At 37.7% G+C, this 21,368-nt stretch overlaps 2 protein-coding genes and 1 long non-coding RNA gene across 4 annotated transcripts in view; 1 reads left to right on the top strand and 2 right to left on the bottom strand.

Moving 5' to 3' along the window:
• The window catches only part of FAM227B (family with sequence similarity 227 member B), an 81,703-nt gene extending 63,633 nt beyond the window's left edge, over window positions 1-18,070 (top strand). Inside the window, 2 exon segments of the mRNA XM_085234194.1 lie at window positions 9,735-9,853; window positions 10,758-18,070. Coding sequence (XP_085090320.1) covers window positions 9,735-9,853; window positions 10,758-10,916 — 278 coding nt within the window. The 3' untranslated portion in view covers window positions 10,917-18,070.
• LOC146543554 (uncharacterized) lies at window positions 169-6,583 on the bottom strand. Its single transcript, XR_014885934.1, has 2 exons — window positions 5,938-6,583; window positions 169-3,866 (listed from the first exon to the last, which is right to left on the bottom strand). It is a non-coding gene; the product is annotated as an uncharacterized LOC146543554 (long non-coding RNA).
• The window catches only part of GALK2 (galactokinase 2), a 50,103-nt gene continuing 46,076 nt past the window's right edge, over window positions 17,342-21,368 (bottom strand). For both annotated transcript variants that reach the window (XM_085234004.1, XM_010717426.4), the window contains exon 10: window positions 17,342-19,801. In XM_085234004.1, coding sequence (XP_085090130.1) covers window positions 19,594-19,801 — 208 coding nt within the window. In that variant the 3' untranslated portion in view covers window positions 17,342-19,593. The remainder of the gene's footprint in view (window positions 19,802-21,368) is intronic.

Here is a 21,368-nt window from a genome sequence, read left to right as displayed (position 1 = left end):
TTGGGTTTGGTGGGTTGTTTGTTTGTTTTACTATTAGCTATAGATACAGCCTCACTTTCATTTCTTCCTTTCTTACTTTCATTTGTAAGTACTTCATGACATGCCATGACAACTAATGATTGTGTAGACCCTATTTTTTTTTTTTTTTTACCAAAATGATCAAAAATATTTTTTGTGGTTAAATGCTTTTATTTAAGCTGAAAGCAACAGCAGAGTAAAAACTTAAGTAAAGCAGTTTGTACATGATATCAGAGCAGGCTCAGAGTTTGTTCTAAGTTTCTGTATGCGAAGCTTCTATGAAAATCAACAGAAGCTGCATGTGAAGAGGTATTGCAGAGCCTATTCACAGCTTAAAGAGTACTAAATAAATGACTTCATTTTATTTGAGGAAAAAATTGGATTTTAAGTTTAGGACAGAACTGGATTTCCATATGACTGTTGATGTCAGTTTACTTCCAATTATGTCCTAAGTAGCCTGGTTAGGCAATCATCTCGAGCAGTGTGCTCATGTGGCTGTTCCTCTACACGCTGCTGGTTTATAAGGCTGTTTTCTGATTTGGCTCTACCAGATCTGAGCTATTTCCAGCAAAGTCTTCTGAAAATTTATTATAGCTAATGTGATATTGTTTCCAGCTGTTTCTACCCAGTACTGTTATTAAATATTGGAAAATAAGGCAACCAGATCACTTTCTCTATCAGACTTTGACACCAGGTCATGGGAATTAATAATGTTCAAAACGTATCTCAGTTGGAAAAGCCCGTCGGAGATCTCAACCAGCAGCAGATGTTAAAGCCAAACCGATCAAATTATTACCTTGCACTGCAGAAGAGGAAGAATATTCTGGACGCCAGTCATGACATTTGGTCTTTCTGGGTGGCCTGGTTGTCTCCTCTCAGCCGATATATTCTAAATCCTATTCAAGACACTTTCAGGTCATTGAGCTAGCAGCAGCAGATGTTCCTGCCCACCACACATTAAGAGATTGGTGAGGTAAGATGTTAGCAAGATACTGAGAATGATTGTATCTGAGCTGATACAATCAGACTTTTAAAGTTCTTGTTCTTACTGCTCTATTTTCTAAGGACTAAATATAGCTATGTGGAAAATGTCAATGCTGCCTCCTAATTGTAATTCCTAATCACCTTCAAGCTAACACTGAAGGTGCTATGCAAGAAATAATACTGAAAGAACAGGAACTCCCCAAATCATTGCTTGTTCACCAGAAGCAGCTGATTCAAAACACTCTGTGCAAACTGCACTTCTAGTTATTACTGATATTGCCAGTGTGATCAAGGGATAAACAGACATTACGTGTCTGCTTAAACTTATTTGTGAGGTAAGAATTATGTACTGCTCATGTGAATATAACTAAACATTATGCTGTGTATAGATTGCAGTGTCTGACAGCTTCAGGCTTCTTGAAGTACCACATCCCTATTCTTAAAACCACTCTCCACTTCGGAGCATGTCCGGCACACCAGATGTTATGGCAGTGGTGACAGTACAAATTGCAGTCACAGCTGAATATCTTAATAATATATACTTTTAATTTAATTAGAAATACTTTAAAGCAAAGAAATCTACTGGGCAGTTTGGCTGGTGTGTTAAAGCTGTCAGGAGCAGAATACTTGAAGTAATCTGAGGAAGAGAGAAATGAACACTATTGTAATAGTTTGCACATGTAAAAAACAAACAAACAAAAACAACAAAAAGCCCTAAACATATCCTTAATTGTGCTATATTTTTTTTTTTATGCCATGATGTTCTGTTGAAGTGCAGGCATACAAGAGGGTACCAATGAGATCTGATTTTTTTGCATGTACTTGCACGAGCTGATGGATGATGGGAGCTTGTGCCCTGCAATCAGCAGAAGGGTACTATCTAAATGCACTTCTGAAGATGCTAATGCTAATCATGGAAACTAAACTTCTTGCATGCTGATATAACATTTGAGAACTCTTCAATGTTAATACATTGCTCTGCTATACTGGTAGAATTTATTTGCTTTTTCTGCATCTTATTTCCACTGGGGCAGAATTCTACAGAGAGTAGAATTAAGTAGCTGTATGCTGATGTTGTCTGAATACATCACTACTGAGAAGAAAAGTTGTTTACTTTAACCTTTAAGGTATCTGTTTTGCTTAAGGACTGAGTTAAGTGAGGTGCACTTGTTTTATTTAAGGTTTGAGATGTGAAGTGCACTCTACTGAACATCTTGGTATCTTGGTCTGTAAAGAAGCTCATTTTTCCAACGATTTAAAAAAAAAAAGAGGGAGCACAGCTGAGCTTCATCTGGTTAAATTGTGTTGTAAAATCATCTCTCAGAACACTATAGTGTAATATAAAATGTTTTACAAAACTTATATTAGAAGTTTTTGTTATAGTATATAAACTTGAGAATATTGAATTCAGAAAATAGGAATTGTTATGCAGTAGTTTGGGAATATTAAGTGAGCAGAACTGGGAAAAGGAACCTCAGTTCCTTCTCCCAAAATGTCATGTGAGCTTTCTGCTTGCAAGATGTTTTAATATACAAAAGCCTTCAGCTATCTATTGCAAGATGTTGTGTTATAAGTTCTCTGATTTTCTAATTTTAAAACAAATGAGACTAGCAGAACATCAGATTAAACTTTTAAAAAAGGAAAACAAAATAGAAATGGCTCTTCATACATTTTTCATAAGCACCAAAGAACGCTGTTAAATACCAAATTTCTAAAACTTCAAAGATTCCAGAGTTGGTTAGTAGAAAATGTCATAGAGAACTCTAAAATGCAGTCACCACCTCTGTGGTTCCTGAGCCACAAAATGCTTGTGGCCAGGAGAGACTTCTTTGGAAATATCACTGTGCTTGCCATGTTCTTACAGTCATCTTCAGGCATCTCATATTGGTCAAAGTTGGAAGTAGGATACTGCACTGCATGTACCTTTGGTTTGACTGAGGGGAGCTATTCTTACATTTTGTTATACAAAGAAATCATCCAGATGTTGTCTTGGTTTTTTTCCTGTTAAGAGAAGTTGGAACTTAAATCATTATGTGTATATCAGACACAGTAATTATTTCTTTGGTATTCTTACAGGCTCTCAATATGTTCATTTCGTCTTTTTAAAATTTTCCTGTGTGATCAGAAAGTCTAATCCATAGATTTTTCTATTTAAATAAGAAAGAATCAATAGCAAATCTTGTTTTTTTTTTTTTTTTCCTTAATTCTCTAATTTCATTCTTATAGCTCACACTTCTTAAATCCAAAGGCTTGCCTAGAAAGGCATCTCTTTCTTGTGTTCTCTGCAAGTTTTTGAGAAGTGTCAGTGGAAATAAGTGGTATCTGATTTCTCAAAGCTGTTCTTAATTTTGATGTTATAATGACACTTAGATAACAGTTTGAAATATCTTTCCATTATTGACTTCTTCTTGAGTGTCCAATTTTTCAATCTCCAGTTTCTGTCTGATGTGTTGTCTTGTGGTCTGCTTATCCTGTGCTTAGTCCCTTTAGTATTGAATATCTTTCCTTGGGTCACCAGGTCTTTCTTTATTTAACAAATCCATTTTCCTCCAAGGCTCACAGGACCAGTAAGGTAGAAAATTTCAGTTCACTGAAACTGGTCTCATTGTGTTTGTACCATGCCTGATTTTGAGTTCCTTTTTTTTTTTTTTAATTAGGGAGGTGATAAGCTGTGTATCTTTCTTCATTGATAAAATACAGGCTTATGAATCTCAGTGAGGTGGAACAGAATCTCCTCTGTAGAAACCCTTCTTCACACCCTTGGGCCACGATAGCAGGAGCACCACTTCTTAAAGGATCTTCTCTTTCCTTCTTTTTAAATTGAAGTCAGATTTTGAAAAGCATTATTTGTGATTCATTCACATCTGGAAAAGAAAACTTTAAAAGTTAGAAATTGCCACACTTATCTGAGCAAAGAGCAGCACTGCTGTCTAATCAGAGGCAGTGTTTCTTATTTTAATGGCAAAGGTTGGACTGTTTTTTTTTTTTCTTTTTTTTTTTTTCCCCCCACGTTGCCTGGCTTTCAAGAACTTGCAGAAATTGCAGTCACGAGGTTCCTTGCAAGAGTTAACAGAACAATTAAAAAGCCTGCTAATGGTACTGTTTTCAAATGATTTCTTTGGGAATCAGTGAGTGAAGAGAGGTGCATCTCTGAGCCTATTTGGATGTTAGTGTGTTGCCAGTCATGGTACAGTAAAACAGATTTCAGCTTAGTTTGGGAGGTTGTCATGCCAAGTGTGGTAGTTGCCTTTGAGCCCCGAAAGGATGCAGGTGCTTCGTGGAATGAGAATAGTTAAAAATCTCCAAACATGCTTTTGAAGATTGCTTTAAAGATTTGTTCTTTAATTTCTTAAGAAGTAACAGCTGGTCTTTCTGCTTATCACCAAGTCTATTAGATAATGGCCCAGCTGTATTAGATACCAGTTTGAGACTGGCTGTTGCTGCACTCTTCAAAGTCAACCTGCTATATTTTTTCACTTTTCAGTGAAAATTTTGTAGTCCTGAAGAGAATTTAGTGACGTATTTCAGTAAGCAAACCAACTTCCATTTACAAGCTGAGTCCATTTAACATGGATTTGTTGGCAAACAATTTTGAGCCATACAGAAAACGTTAACCTCTCCATTGTTCTGAATGTATATGCATTCTGCTTCTCCTCGATCTCAAAAGCATGTAGTATTTGTTAATGAGAAGCTGTCTGAAGTCCTTATTTTCATACTAAGCTGCAAATATATCTCTCTGTTGAAGTTTCACAGTACAATAATACTGCTTGTAAAATAAAATGGGCATTTGTTCCGGTTGTATACTTTGCATACACTTATGTACAAATATACAGGCACAAACATTACTGACTTTCAAAACTGTATTAGTTGACACTTCATGAGAATCTTTTTGAAATACGATGTTTGGTTACATTTGGAATCACAAACAAGTATAGAGACTTTTTGAGAGGCATCAGGGTGCTCCAAAAACTGTAGAACTTTTGTAATCAGCACCATCAGAGCAATTTCTGAGGCAAGTTTAAATAAAACAGCATTAACATATTTTAGATTTATTTAGAAAAGTTAATTTGAAGAGTGATAGTCAGAGAGGTGCGTATAGAAAAGCAAAAGGTGGGTATAGTATTATATTTCTAGAGAAAAGGGATAACTAAACTAATTCTACACACTACATTTAAAATAGAACTCTGTTTGCATCTTGATGACTGACATGGAGTTCTTTCCAAAAAAGAATGATGTCTGTGCTCACAAAACCACAAAGGACTGGAAAACAAGAGAGAAGGTCTGCGCTTTTCACAATTGCTGATAGCTATGCTTGCAAGCCTTAATTTAGGCAATCACTAACAATTCACCGGTGTTGAAGACAAAAACCATTAACTTTTAAGTTTGAAAGATTGTGGTGATCGTTTGCAAAACACCTGAGCACAAATTGTAATAAAAGAGCAGGGACTCCATCCAGACAAAGTAGTATTTGATGGTGGGAGTTTCATCTGTGTAAGGTCTTCATTATCCAGACCTCTGGAAGAAGGGCTTAAAAAAAAAAAAGCCATAAAAAAGAAACTGTAATAATCTTAACAGCTAGATGTTAATGAAAACGGCAGGACTTAATGTGTTTCAGCTGATTCAAAATTTAAAATATGATTTCAATTTTCTTTTAGAACAGATAATAGTTCTATGTTTTTCACTATTGTGTTATAGTTACGCATCTGTAAATGCAACGTGGCAGACCGAAAACCTCTTGTGCATGTTAGATTCATATCTACCACCATTACTATTATCTGTATGAACTGTAAAGATTTAGCATATGCAACGATGAAACAAAACCAGTCAGCATGGAGTTACTGTCACGCTAAATGCATCCAACGTGTACAAATGCTATGCCTAAAGACCTGTCAAAATGAAGAGTCAGTGTGAGAATTTTGCAAAGATGTAACTTACTCCTGAATGTCTCTTACTTCTTTTCCAACTTCCTTCTCCTTTCACTCCTTTTCGTTTTCCTTGCCAGGAACTGAATCCTGCTGTAGAGAATGCACTAATTCCTTAGCGGTAAGGGAGAAATCAGATAAAATGAATGTCTGTGGGGCTCTTCTCTGTAGGATGACATGTTGTAAAAATACAACTGTGTTCTGAAAAGTGACTCTTGAGATGGCATCTTGGGAGTGAGTGGGGGAAGGTTATGTTTATTATCTGTTAATGACTTCCAGATAGAGTTTGCTCAGTTTGCAAGTTAAGGGGAAAAAAAAAAAAAAAACCAACACCAAAAAAACCAACCCACCAACAAACAACCCTTTTTTAACTGCCTTTTCTGCAGTCTCTGTTTGAGATTTAAAAACCATGCTGTGCTAATTCTAACCCAACTATTACTGTCAGCAATAAAAAGGTGCTTAAGGGTATATTGTCTTTTAGTTATACTGTCCATCAGTGGACTGTAAATGAATTTCAATTTTGTTTAATCATTGGTGATTAATTCCTTTTTAATACCTCTGTTGAAATGGCTTTTGGACCTACCTACTGTGGAGGAATGTTGAAAGAAGAGGAATAACCCACTGCTATTAATTTCACATTGCTGTTAAGGATTCAGGGTGAGGTGGCAGGAGTTACAAAAGCCCTGTTGGCTTACTGACCGTGGTGTGAGAGCAGATTTCTCATAGGTTTGAGTACCTAGCATTCATGTGTAGCACAAATGAGAAAAGGTTGTGGGAAGGAGCTGTGTTTTAATTAAATCAAATGATGTAGTTTAGAATACATCAGCTTTCAGATGTGCAGGTTGTTTAGATCCAGCTATAATGAAATGTTATCAGAAATAGAGCTAGCAATTCAACAAACATTGAGGTTAATGTAAGTGTGGCCTCAGACAGTGCTTATATGACAGTGCTGCTGACCTGGGTCATTTCAGTAAAGGAGTGAGCGTTATCAGCAGTAATGCTTCACTCCTTGCTGTTTCTGCCAGATACGCATTCATTCAGCATGTACTGAAATCTTGTCAACAAAAACCTCACAGCTGCCATCTCAGGCTGCAGGGCTCGGCCACATTCTGAGATGTGGCTGTTCCATGGCTGTGTTCCATCCTCTTGCTGGGCAAGTGAGCTGGCATGTGCACTGTCTGTCTCTGTCTCACTTGCACCAGCACAGTGGGATCCTTTGGGGTTCAAGGTAGGAGGACGAGAGTCTTTGTGGTGCTTGGCATCATTTTTCTCTTGTTTTTCCTCTTGTCCGATCTTTTGGCATTGTACTTTACGGTGGCTATTCTTTATGGCAGGAGACAACGAGGATTTGAAATCCCTCCTGATTTTAATCAGTGTAACTTCTGGCCTTGGTACACCCTCAGAGCTTCCCTACTCCCAGTGTGAGGGTATTTGTTCCTCACAGACACTGCACACCAGTAAAATCTGATTTCAGTGTCAGGTGAATTCTTGGGCTCAGCCTTTCAGGCCCATGTCCATCCGCTTGTTGCTGCATGGCTCCATTAGAGTATTTTTGGCTGTGCTCATCACTTCTGCAAGCGGTGGGAGGTTTTCTTATGGCACACAGATGTCATTTCCAGATAGCACACGTCTGCCACCTTTTTGTGAACAGGGTTCAGATTATACTCACTTTGAGTCTGGAGACTAACTTCCTCATTTTCTTTCCTAAATTCATATCTGAGGGCTAAAATGTTGCTGTACTTATTGGTTTCAGAAAGTTGTAAGCTGTCTGTAAAACCAAGCCTTTTCAACGATGTTCTCATTTGATTTTTAAATCTGAGACATTAAGAGTACATATCTGCAGAAGGAATGTGGACTTAACTGATGGGCCATAGAAAGAGTTGCTGAGACAATCAAAATAATTTTCTTCATTGATGATTAGACCTAGCTAGAGCTCCACTCACACTTCCTTGAAGCTCTGCACTTGGGTACAGTGCCTTATTCACAGTCCTGGAATCCTCACTTTGCTACAACAACTCAGACATCCTTTGAAATTATTATTGAGCTTCTGCAGTGGAGTAGTGCATCTCCAGTGACAACGTAGAAAAGGGTAAGTTAAAATAAATAATACTTTCCAATAACTGCAGATTTAAGATGTGTTGCCCAAATGTCACATTCACTACCCGCAGTCCTTTTTCTCATTTTCTACAAGACTCTCTTGCAAGCCCTGCTATGTGCAGTAGCATTTAAAAGGTGGATGACTCTATGTAATCTGTGTGTACTACTGGGGTAGAAAGTAAACTCCTGATACACAAGATCCTGACATGGATGTTTGAGCAGATACCCATAAACCTCATATCTCAGTGTTAAGTAACCTTTCTTCCTATTAGTATTGTGTTGTCTTTCTCAGAATTCATATTAGCTGATCTGGATATGCTTGGTACATCATCCTCCCCTTCTGCTAGTTTTCAGGATTTTGGAACCTCATTCTTGCACATTTGCTTGTGAGTAGATGAGTTGTTCTGAAGGCCTTTGACATAATTGTCATTGCAGGAAAGCATTTTTGAATGGCATTTGTCTGCTAACATCAGAACTGGAGGAGATAATTTCATTTCACTTCTTGCTTGGCAGTTCTTTGTCCTGCTTTCCATCATCTTTTCTGTGTACTGAGTAGCTGTGTTCAAAGAGAAATTCGTGGGTTTTGTTTTGTTTTCATTCTTAAAGAAAATTCTTCATTTTGTGGTTCTTTTCATTTGTTGATTTTATTTCTCATTTTAGGAGCTTTTGTATTTCTTTAAGGCAAATGAGGCATGTTAGTGGTTATTTGTAATTCTTATTTTGTTCAGTGGATTTCCTGTTATGCAAAAATGTAAAGCTTTTCTCACTGTTCTTCCAAACTTTTGTTTTCCTGTCTTGATAGTTTTGTACATCTGTGTCTGCTTTATAACCTGTGGCTAAGACGTACTTGCACAGCTAAGATCTGGCTTTGTCTTCAGGGATGCCTGACTATTTGCTGTAAAACTGTGAGTTGCTTTAGAGTCCTTTAAGAAGCGTATGGCTTCCTTAGCAGCTTTCCTAAATGGATATGAGGGCACTGAACCATCTAAAAAAAATTCAGCATGTCATTCTTACGTACTCTGTTTGTCCAATAGTCATCTTATTTATTTCTGCCACAGAAAATGATACAGGGAGCTTTGCAATACATAAGGTTTGCACTTGGAAAACATGTGTGCATATGTGCGCATTACACGAAGTGTAATGTTTCTGCAGGGTGCGCAGTCAAAATCCCATTAACAGCTTCCTGTTCAAGCTGCCCAAAGCTGAATACTCACACACCCATGTTTTACAGCCTCTTTTTGCACCTGAGCAGGGCATGAGCCTGGTGAGACCGGATATTTCCTCTCCACCTTGTGCCACCTTAGTGTAGCAGTCTAGGATTATTAATAATTCTTCTCTAAAACAGATGAGGTGGAGCTAGGGATCCATGTTTTATTGCTGACATTAGTAAGATGTTGTCTTGTTTCCAGTGAATTGACAGATCAGTAGTTTCCAGTAATGTGATAACTTAGCACCATTTTGCATTAACTGATTCATTGTCAGCAGTGAAATTTCTTTGGCATAGAATTTTTGATGGGGAAAAAAGTATGGGAGATACATTTTGGTGTCTTAAAGGGATAATGGGTTTGCTAAACACTTCACAGAGAGTGTGATGTGTATACTGTAGTAGCAAAAAATGCTGCATGTTGAAAAAGGATGTCAGAAGAATAGGAGGACGGCAGTACCTACGTATGGCCAGTTAATGGAACAGTATGTTCTTTCTATTTTTGTTAGCAGAGGACATAATTTGCAAAGATCTACGTGAAGACAGGAAATATATGGTAAATGAAGAAATAAGTGAGGACTGTGAACATATAAATGATATGCAAAAGGAATCTGAAACTGTAACAGAGGTTTGCTTTATTTACTTCTGACGTTAAAAAGAGCACACTGAGGGTAGCTCACTAACAAGAGCCATGTTTCTGTTATGTTTATGTGCTACGTTATTAAATGGTCTACACAGCAGCGATCTGCGTAGTGATAACATCAGAACATAGATGATCATAGAGAGAAAACGTATATTTGGAGAAAATGAGCTGAAATACGAGAGGATTTTTCTCTGCTGATCTTAGTTGCAGTAATTTTAGCCGTGGTTTGTTTTTAAAAAGACAAAGTCAGAGAAATGTAATCTGTAAGTTGTATAGATGATACTGTTGGTGGCTTTGAACCCTGCTGCATTTATGTTGGATTTCCCTGTTATTAAATGTATTTATACTAGGTTGTATCTTATATTCTTTAATTCAGCTCTTCTTTCTATTGCATTTTAAGGCTTTCAAGTGTTCATGAAAGGAGAGTTAATAAGTCAGGTTATGGGGACATCTCTAATGTGGTGAAATGAGATTTACTGGGTGTATTCTCAATACAACTATCATACACCTTGATTTGTATTTTATTTTTTAAAATTGGTTTGTGTAAAATGCTTCATTGATTTCAAATAATGCAAGATGACTTGCAGGTGTGTCTGTTCCATGCAGAAGACTCGGTCTCATGCCCGTTGTAGTCTGCAGTTTTCCTACTTAAAATTAAGAGAGAAAATCTCTGAGATAAGAACATCACCAGTTTCTGTCAGAGTTTCTGGTCCCTGTTTTGATGGGTAGCACCAGTATAATGATGCACTCCTTTAAACTAGACTTTCTTTCAACAGCACATTTTCAGCAGAAATATTTGTTAGTATATATGTAGAAGTTTCTCTTTTCTTCTGCTATTGTTTGCAGATAGTTTGATAATAAGCTTTACAGATTTTTCTCTCATTTTTAGTCTTCCTGTATTGGTTCAGAATGCAAGCATGTTCTCTTCAGACTTTGTCCTTTGGTCTCCTACTGTCTGAAAAAGCATAGAATAGATAATGCTGGTTCACATTCCGTGAGTGGCAGAACTGATCGTGCTAAAGCTTACAAACAACCAAATCCTTTTTGACTCCCAAAATGTAGCATTTTAAGACCTTTCTTCAAAACTTTTTGCCAAATTGGCTTAAACCAGCTGGGGCAAGAAGGAGAAGAATGCATTTCTAAAATCTCACCCTTTTATTTCGTTTCTTTTTCTGGTATGCTCACAACAGCTGAGATGGTTTTCTCTTTTCTAGACTGAGGCAGACCACAGTAATGCAGACGGTCTCAGCAAGTGTTTTGCCTGAAAGAGAGAACCTTAGAAATACAACAAAAAGATTTGATCTTCATCTTATTATTCCTTTAACCTAAAATAAGTATTAAAGTGTCTTCAGTAAGACTGCAGTTCAGCTTAGTTGTTTTATGTTTCTTGTTTTTTGGGGAGAATGAGGCTGAATGAGAAGTCAAACTGCACAGAATGTAATGGAGCTCCTATGATAGCTGGGTTCTAGGTTTATGGATTGACTTGGTTCTGTTACCACACTGAACTGCCTGCTTTGGATCTAAACATGTATACATCTTGGAAGTTTAAAGCCTGTTCAGAATTTGAACATATTTATCTTTCTGAATGCAGAGAGGATTTATCTATCGTGTAGTACAGACATTCAGAGCCTTTCAAAATCAGAGATTTCCTAATTGATTCTGTATTTTTCCCAATGTATATGAAGTTGTGCACACAGTTAAAATGTACTGCAGTTCCCACCAGATATTTTCTGTTGAGAATTCTCAGGATTGTTATTCTCTACGTACAGAGCTGTTTGTGCACAACATGTGTGCGTGCAGTTTGCCACTGCTTTTTGGTACCAAGTGTTCAGCGCAGGGAAATCGCAGCTTAAAGAACGCTGTCAAACCTCCGTTACAAGAGGACGATTCCTAGGACTTCCATGAATTTAGGTGTCAGCTTCTCTATTACAGTAGTTTAACTTCATGGCCTTTAGCAAATCATCGTATGGGAGACTGGAAAAGTTCAAGTTCTCAGTGTGTTATTTTTATATTTGTCAAATTCTTTTTACAAACTTTACAAGGAAAAATTGTAAAACTTGTTATTAGGCTGACTAATGGGATAAAAAGAGAAGTTTAGATGTCTTGTGAAACAGATTGTTTTTCTCAGCAGATTTTAGGTGACTGTTCACAGCAAAATTATGTCTAAAAATAAGTTATGTCCACTTCTTTATGGGTGGATTGAGAATAGAAATTTCCACACCATTCTCCCTTTAATGTGACCACAATGGGCAGTTATAATTTGTCCATTTATGTAAAAAGAATTAATTAGCAAACTAGCCACCATAAACTGTTAATATACCCACATTTGCTGACATGTTTATTGCAATTTGCAATATGCTTGATGTTGATTTTCAAAAACGTTCCATTTTCTTTTTTGAGAGTATGAGTTATAAATTCATGAATCACAGAAAGCAGGACTGTAATAGAACTTAAAAGTTGAAAGCATGACACAGCACTCATCTGTGTCACCAAACACAACCAAACACCAAAAAACACAGGAGATTGACATTTTTCAATTTGATTAAAAGTCTGAAGCCTTGTATTCGTTTTTACAGCTGAACAGAAGGTTCTTCAGTGCCTCTCCGTATTGAACTGAAGGCAGCTAATGAACATGCCATCAAGTGTCTAGAGAAAACCTAAATACGGCAAATACTCAAATTTCAGTGCACCACTCAGAACACTGCACAGAATCACAGAAAAGAAGACCAGTATTTTGTATAAAGACGTATTATTAACATTTTGTTTTAGTGGTATGGATTTCAAAGGAAAGGAACTTACCTCCAAAAAGCACATCTAGGAACTAAAAGTGGGCCCCTAATGAACAAACAAAGGGAGTTAAAATAAATAAATAAAGAAAGAAAGAAAAAGGAAAAAAAAACAAACCAGAGAAGTGTTTGCAACCATAAAAGTAGAGTTCCAAATATCATTCCTCTTACAACATGTTTCCTGAAAATAGGCTGTGGAGCACAAAAGTCAGTTCTGGAAACATTATAACTATGAAACTAAGTCCAGTAGTCGGCACTTTCAAAAATAAATAAAAACATCAGGCAACAACTGTATGCTAATTGCATTTAAGAAATGAAAGACCACCTACATAGGGGGAAAAAAAAGATCTCATTAGGGGAGCTAAAGCAGATAGTTGAGATTCAGATTCTGTTAACGAAGCCCCTTAGGCTTACATGAAAAAGCTTACAAAATCGCTGCCTTTCTGTTAGTGACGGAACAGAAGCACAGGATGTGTGCAGCCATCTCATGTCCGCCGACTCAAGTGCGCTGCAGTTATGTCCATGTGCATCTCTTGGCATTGGCCTCACAGAGTGATTTTTGCCCTGTTCAGAGGATCTGAAGAGATTTTTCTTGTTAGATGTACTCATTCAGCACACCGAGAAAGAAGGCTGCCAAGAGCTGGTTGTGCAAGGCCTCTTGTGCACTAGTTTTGTGTAACACTAATAAATCTCACAAATCATTGCTTATCTGTCTGTGAAATTGTGTTTACCCAGCAGACACAGGTTATAGAATTTATCTTCAGAAATGAAATCTTAATTTATTATGACTAACTATGCAATGAATTATTTTCATAGTATTGACAGTTCTGTGGTGGAAAAGAATTTCGGATAGAGTATTCAGACAGCTTGTGGGTCAGAGAAGCAGCTTCAGAACTGCTTTTCCAATAGTCCTCAGGAAGTCCCAGCCTTGCCTGTCCAGCCACGTGCAGCTGCTGGCTGATGGTCCTCGTCCTGCTTTCTCAGCCTTTGAGGCTGAGCTCAGCCATTTGATCTTGCCCCTAACAAGGGCTTACCAGAAAGAGGCTTCGGAGGGCAGCACCCTGAAATCTCATAGTGAAGGAAGTTGAACGTTTTATGAATTTTCAGGCAAGACAATAAATTGTGAAATTTTTCAGCAACAATAGTGAGAGGGCCTGTAAGTCTGACTTCTGAAGCCGCTTACACTGGCCATCATATTCCTTCTAGAGGAAGTATTGAAAATCAGTTCTGACAGTGCCCCACTCTCTCCCCATTGGCCATCATCAGATTATAGATCTTCAGAAAACAAAAGGCCCAGGCTTCTTCTCGTTCTCTCAAAAAGCCTTCCGAAATGGAAAAAAAAAAAATAGGAAGGTCTTGTGAAAGCACATCATCTGTTCTGCTGCTGCTACACTTGGATGTGCTCTACACAGAATTACACAGGAATGTAACTGGGTCCAGGCCTGCCTATAACAGACTTAAAGCAGCTCAGTAGATATATCTCCATTGACCGTTAACTCTTTGTCCCCCGATATTTCCATTCAAAGTATTTGGCTCTGATTAAGTTCAAGATTCAACTGTGGAGCATTAACTTTTTCAGGCAGAAGTTCTGAAAAAGCCTTTCTACACTCTTTGGGGTCTGACTTAAGCTTCTGTTTCTTGTTTGACCTTGTAAGTCAGCTATGAAAATTAGAGTTGAATGTTTTTAATATCATAAAATGAGGTTTAGACCTTCAAAAAAATATATATAATTTCTGTAGCTGGTGTTGCTGCTTAAATGTGGCTCTCTGAATCCTTCCTCAGGGATAGGGTCTTGTAAGACTTTTGTATAGCAAAGAATTAAGATGCATGCCTGGACAAGAAGGGAATGGTTACGACAAAGGATGGATGTTCACTGGGAGAAAAACAATGGAAAACTCTTCAGCATTTAATGATTTAAGTCTATTGCTAGTGCTGTTTAATCAGTGGAAAGACACACACAAAATCCCCTTTGAATTCAGAGCAGCTCAGCCAATCTTAGATATATGTATGACATGTAAGGGACACGTAAGAAGCTGGAAAACTAAAAAAAAAAAAAAAAGCAAACCCAAACATTAAAAAAATCCTCCGTTATATGAAATCTGGCAAAAAGAAGGCCTTCCATGATTATTGGGTACTGCAATAAGAATTTCACACAAACCTGCTTCAGTGTTACTTGAAAAATGAATTTGGGTTTAAAACAACAGCCACGTTTGGCTTGGTCGATGGCTAATAGAGCATATTGTTACTCCCATCCCAAATCACACGCAGCTTGACTGGAAAGAAGACAGCTGCTTGGGCACTAGTGTGCTTCAGTTTGAAGTACATCTAATCTTTATTGAGTTATTTCAGCCTAGTGTGCCAAGTGCAGAAAGGCATGCTTTTGTGGGGAGAGAATTTCTTTCTTCTTTTAATATTAATGTGTGATTTTGTCCAACGGAGTAGAGCTTAGGAGACAATAGCAATTCTCTAAATGCATTGGAGTTAAAATCCAATAAATATACCAAATGCTTTAGTATAAATCCTCATCTAGTTTGTTGCTTCTGCAGGAACCACTGCCACTGGAAGTGGATTTCAAACATTTTATTTGTTTGTTAATTCTGAAAGCTTCTTAGTGTCTTCTCACGTACTCTTTTTGTTGTTTTTTTTTTCGCACTCTTTTGCAGTTTTTCCACTAGTAAGTCTTTCACATATGATACATTTGGAATGCGCTCCTTAACAGCACGTAAGATTCTGGGTAAGGCAGTCTTACATGTAAGCTCATGCTCTGTGTTACCCTACAGAATGAACTGGTTGCTAGGGCGGATGGGCTGGGGTCGAAGCCAGGTTTTGCTGAACTCAGTGCTGCAGAGACCAAAGCGGTTCCAGGAAACTTTCCTTTAGAGGCCTTCCTGGTAGGAGGGGACGACCTGAGGGGAAAAAAATCTGCCCCGAGAGCACCAATTCCCAGGGTACCATTTACAGCATGGTCCTCCCATCTTAGAATGAGCAGTGCAGTTGTGGTGAGACAGTTTGCAGAGGTGTGAGGTACTGCTGATAGGGCGGTGGAAGATTCCTTTCCTTTCTTGTAAATGTAGTGTTGTTATCACAGGCTGTGATGTGGTGTCTTGCAGAATCCTGTTAACTACTTTTGATACAAGTTCCAAACCAAAGGGCAAATTATAAGACAGATGATCAAGAATGCCATTCAACTTTTGCCTTCCTTTTATGTGATACGGAATCTCCAATCATGCAGCAAAAAGCCCGGCGAGGCTGCAAGAGCTGCAGTAGTGCGTGCGTGACAGCAGTACTGCTTGGCAGTGCTTCAGAGGGAGCACTTCTCAGCCAGTTTCATATCCCCTCGTCCTGTTTTCTGCACTGCAGCCACCGTGTGAACAAGTAACTTGTCCACAGCAAGGCTTCCCTCTCAAAATTAGCATTTAAAATCTAGTATAATATGCCATAAGACTCACAAGTTTAGTGACGTTAAGCTGTCCTAGTCTGGATTTCATGCTGTTGCTGCAGCGTTAAGTCCTTTCATAGAGCTCTTTTCTCTTGCTGAAGCACAATAGTCCCAAGAATCAGGAAGCACTACTTCAGTCCTATCCACAACAGGAATGTTTTGCATGGTATCTCTTTCTAGAACAAGATCTTGTGAATATTGTTCAGCTTGTGTATGGCTGTGTCTGGTTGGGCCTGAGCACACAAACAACTTCTAAGTTAGCTGAAAACACAAACCTTTCTTCTGACAGAAATTGTAGCACAGCAGTTGCTCTGACCTATCAAGATGTTATGAAAGGGGCACATGGACTCAGGAATTTCAGGATTATACTAAGTGCACAGCAGTTACTAACATAGAAGCTGACATTCAGATCATGTTCATTTAGAAACTAATGTTCCTGAAGGTGTTATGCAAGTAATTGCTTTATATTACGTTTTAAGCCAGTAGTTTTATGCATTTGTGTATAGAGCAAGTCCCAGGGAGCTAATGTCAAATAGACAGTCGTGATCCACTCCCATGAAGTGAACGGTAAAGTTACTCTTCTATTTGAGATCCTGAGTATATCCCTACGTACAAGATAATGGAGTCAGCAAATATTGAGATGAAGAAGTACACGTCAATGGGATTAAGATAATACAGAGTATTAATATGGCACCAGGCAGTGTTGCTGCAGTTGGATGTTTGACAGTGTCTCTATTCCAAATTCTTTCTGGAAAGGCTTAGGGCCCATTTACTGCACAGTAAGATTAAACTCATGATTGAATGAATTACAGTCAGACGTTACAATAAAAGAAATGACACTCCAGTGATAATCATGGCTTGTGCTAGTAGTATGAGTCACCTCTACATCCATTCTCTGACACTGGATTTCATTTGTTTTCCAAGTGTTATTTTATTTTTAAGTGGTATTATTTTATATAATTTTATTTTTAACTGCAAAAGAGTTATAGGTAGAAAAAGTGATTTAAAATACAGATCTGGAAAGCCTTAACATGCTCAGATGTTGCTGCTTTAAGTGCAAAAATTCTCATCTGAAATCTTTTTGCTTTGCTCTGAGAAAAGCTACTGAAGTTCTTGCTGCTTACTTTACACATCGTTGATGTTTCATTCTTATGCTCTTTTTTTCTTGTAAAACAATTATATTAAAAAAAAAAAGTATTCAAAGATTTAAAAAGCAAATAATAATAAAACAGACATGGATTCATTCAATTTTTTGTTTAAAAATTGTTTTTATTAATTGCAGATTACAGCAAAATTATGGTAAAAACATTGAAGCAATTAAAAGAGAAAGGAAAGAAATGAATCAGAAGTTTAGAAGGTTCATTTTTTACTCTTTTACATTGTGCCAGTTTTCTGCTTTCCTCTTCTTTGTTTAAATGAGAATATCATTTATACAATTCACAGAAATGCACTGCAGCCCATAAACTTGCCCACATGTTTTTGGGAAGCTACCATGACAGTGTGTGACATTCTCAAGAAATAGAAAAGAATCTAAAATATCTCTGTTCTTCTCATACAGTGGTTAGAGCTTCTGTTAATAAGCTGAAGCTCAATTCAAATGTATTACTGAATGAACTGGTATGCACTGTGTTGTGCGCCGTTTCCATGAGAGCATAATAAGGAGGAATTCACTCAAACGAAGGATGGTATTTATTAAGACAGGTGGTCGTAAAGCCATGGCTTTATTTTTCTTCGAAATCTCTGTTAACTTGGAATTTCTTGAAGATGTTTACCAATAGTTATTTCATTTTTGGAGTCTTATGTTTACTGCTTTGGTTGCAAGCGCAGCACATCTGCTGTACATTAAAATGGACTACAAGATATTACATTTCCATTGATAGTACTAGCAATGTTTAAAGAGTAAACCTTTCTGTAATTCTAGCTCCTGTTCTTTACTGTTTCCCTTATCCCTTGCCTTCCTCTTCTCAACTCCATCCTTTTAACTGTCATCCCTCTACATCCCATCTCTTCATTTCTCCCCTTTGTGCCCAGACCCTGTCCTTTTCTCTCAAGTGCTTGATTTGCTTGATCTACAGCATTCTCTGTTCCACTCTTCCTGGTTGTCAGAACACAAAAATCTTCTTTAGTGATACTATTGCCATTACATGTTCCCTCTGAGATTCCTGAAAAGATCTGGCTGTCTGCATTGGCTCTTGTTCATCTGCTGTGCTCAAATTTGGCAGAGTCCTCTCACAGAATTAGTAGCCTCTAAGAATTCATTTTTGGCCTGACTTAGTGTAGGTAATGTACAGATGATCTCTTCTGAGAGATCTCTAATATGATGCAGACTTCTGGACATTCACATGTGCTTAGCATCATAAAAATATGCACATGTTATGACTTTTATGGCTGAAAGGGTTACGACATTTGTGAGCAAAACTTCTGCATTTTCACTGTAGATAGCAGAGAAGTGCCAGTTAGTGTGCTGTGAAACGGCACAGGAAGCTGATCTTCTGTTTGGAAGCAGAGGTAGATCTTAATGTACATCACCTCTTTGTGTGACCATTATCATTTCTCCTACTGAGAAGGGCGCTGAACTGTATTACACTTCCAGTGCTTTGTGGTTACAACCTGGAGCCTGTCAGGAGCTTCTTCAGGCACTGCATGAATTGAAGGGAAGTGCAATTTGTGGCTGTATTTAATCCTCCATATTAGTTTTGCCTGAAAATGCAAATTCATCTACCTTGTAAACACGCAGCTAGGACTGAACAATGAGTATATGGTACTTGGACAACTCAAAGCCAAACTTTACTTTGTTCTTTGTTTGTTGATTTGGTAAGGCGAGTATGCTGTCTTCTTGTACAGGTCACAGATAGCATTCTCACTGAAACATTCATAAGTCACCCTTACACCAAGATACAGAAGAACTATGGCTAGAAGTTAAGATTTCCTTCTTAGCATAACGTGTTCCCAATGTTTTATTTGGCCGCAAGTTCCCTTCCAATATTGTCATTAATTGCAACAGTAATAATTGTATCTGAGACTAGCATAAAACATGGCATGTGCAGCAAGGCCCATCCGTTTTTGTTTTTCTTCATTCATCAGGTTGATCTTCTGTTTTCATAGGATTCCAGAAACAACATCTGGCCACTGATGTAAGCACTGAGCAGCCCCGCACACATGGCAAGGTTCCTGCCCTTCAGGAGAATAGTTCAGTGCTCTACTTGGTCTTACTTTTATGGTAGAAAAAGAAAAGATCTGTTGTAATAAACAATCATCACTTTTTCAATTACAGTGTATCAATAGATTTTGGTAAATGAGCATTTACACTGAAAATATTTTAATATTGGGAAAAATAGATTTTGTAATCAGCGTTCCTGATTAATTCCTTCTTCAGAAATATATTCTGATAATAGCAACTACTCATAATAAAACCCAGAAAAGGCTTTCATTTATTGTGGCGTGGGAAGTCCTGCCAGTTATAAATGCTCTACATAGTTTCTTTACAATTTTTATGTTCTTTAGGCCTCAACAAAAACCAAAGCTCCTCTTCCAGGTTTGGTAGCAAAGAGACCATTATTCTCCAGTGCTAACCTTTGGCCATCATTTTGGTAATAAGCTTTCTTAACATTTTTTAGGAAAGTATTCAGCTTGTCAGTAGGCACCATTGACACAGTGCAGCCGCCCCATCCAGCTCCAGTCAGACGTGACCCGATGGCCCCAAATTGCCTAAAACAAAATAATAGAAAAAAAAAATGAAAAATAAACCGGAAGGGGGTAATTTGTCATATATAAAATTCCTATAGAAAATTGGTGAATACTGAACTCAAAATACACCAGAGTCGTCTGACTTGCCAGAGTTCACTTGCTTGCACATGATAGTCCAGCAATCTGTAATTACCATTTTGGACAAAAAAATTCTAACCCTTTAAACTGCAATGTAGTCATTTCTGTCAATTCTGAGCCATCTTCTTTCAACAGTGCTTCAGCATCAGCTGTTCTAAGGATCACAGCACAGCTGAGATGAAGAAAGCAGGGGAAGGAAAAGGGATTTTGCTAGCAACATTCATAAGGCATCAGAAGTGAAAACAGAAATACATGACAAAAATAACAAAAGAGCGTTCATAAGCTAATTGCACAGGATGTAGGCATGCAAGCCATTTTCTAATGTGGCAAAGACAAATAGCTCTATTCTTCCAGGACAGATCTAAAACATGCTGAAGATTCACAGGCTTCTTCCACAGGACAACTGAGAGGGCCAGTCAAGAAAAGGAGAGTTCAGAAACTCCTCAGAAGTCATATGCAAACATCTGTCAATGCTGAAAGGACTGGGATAGGTATCCATCTTTAGAGGAACCACATGAACTTAACAGATTTACAGCAGTAAAGGTAAAATAAGAATATATTGTCAAAAGGAGAAGAAAAATGCCCTTAATGAGGAGGGTGAAGAGAAGGAACAATGACAAATAAAACACTGGAAATATAAACCATTCCCAGTCTCAAGATACAAGCCTGCTAGAAATGTCCTGCAGCAAATCCCGTGCCATCACTGTGCAACATTTAGTTGCCACCTCATTAGAATTTAGATGAATTACTTTCATTAGTTTGCTGACCTGTGCTGCTTGTCTTTAGTTAGATTCAAAAAAAGTAGGAAAATACCACATGGCAGCCAATGAATTTCTTTGGGACATTTCTAACACAGACAGAACAGGATGGTTTAGAAAATTCATTCGAAATCTTTATTCTTGTGGGAGGTCTAATCTGATTTGCAAACAAGTACTTGTGATATGATTCCAAGATCCATGCTTTTGTGAGAATTCCTGGCCCTAGAACTGGTTTTAGGAGAGTGAGCATCATGTGAACAATGTATTAGAAAATGACAGTTCATTCCAAATAGGCTGTAGCAATTTTCTGTATGTGTGTTTTATGTTAAATGAATGTGGTATACTGCTGGATTAGTAGAAGTTTAGGTCATATTTCAAGCAAGTACTTGCATATGTGTTTCATTCTAAACATGCTTACATGTCTTCCTGAATAGAAACACTTTCTTCAGTGTGTCTGTGTGGTGCCACCCTGCATATTGACTCGATTTTATGTTCCTTCTTTATTTCCTGTTGGTGTTTTATTTTACTTATTATTCCTGTAAGCCACTCATTCTCTGATGCAATTTTTTGTAGTTTATGGTCCATGGAGCAACCTCCTAAAATGAGCAGGATCCAATCCAGTCTCAATTGCAATCAATAGGGAAATTCCCATTGACTTTGTAAAGCCCAGTCCTCTTTTCAAAGCGGTAAAT

The sequence above is a fragment of the Meleagris gallopavo genome, chromosome 12, assembly GCF_905368555.1.
Source record: "Meleagris gallopavo chromosome 12, MGAL_WU_HG_1.1, whole genome shotgun sequence".
Lineage (NCBI taxonomy): Eukaryota > Metazoa > Chordata > Aves > Galliformes > Phasianidae > Meleagris > Meleagris gallopavo.
The sequence above is the reverse complement of the archived record's forward strand: the minus strand, read 5'-3'. Positions and strand labels throughout refer to the sequence as shown.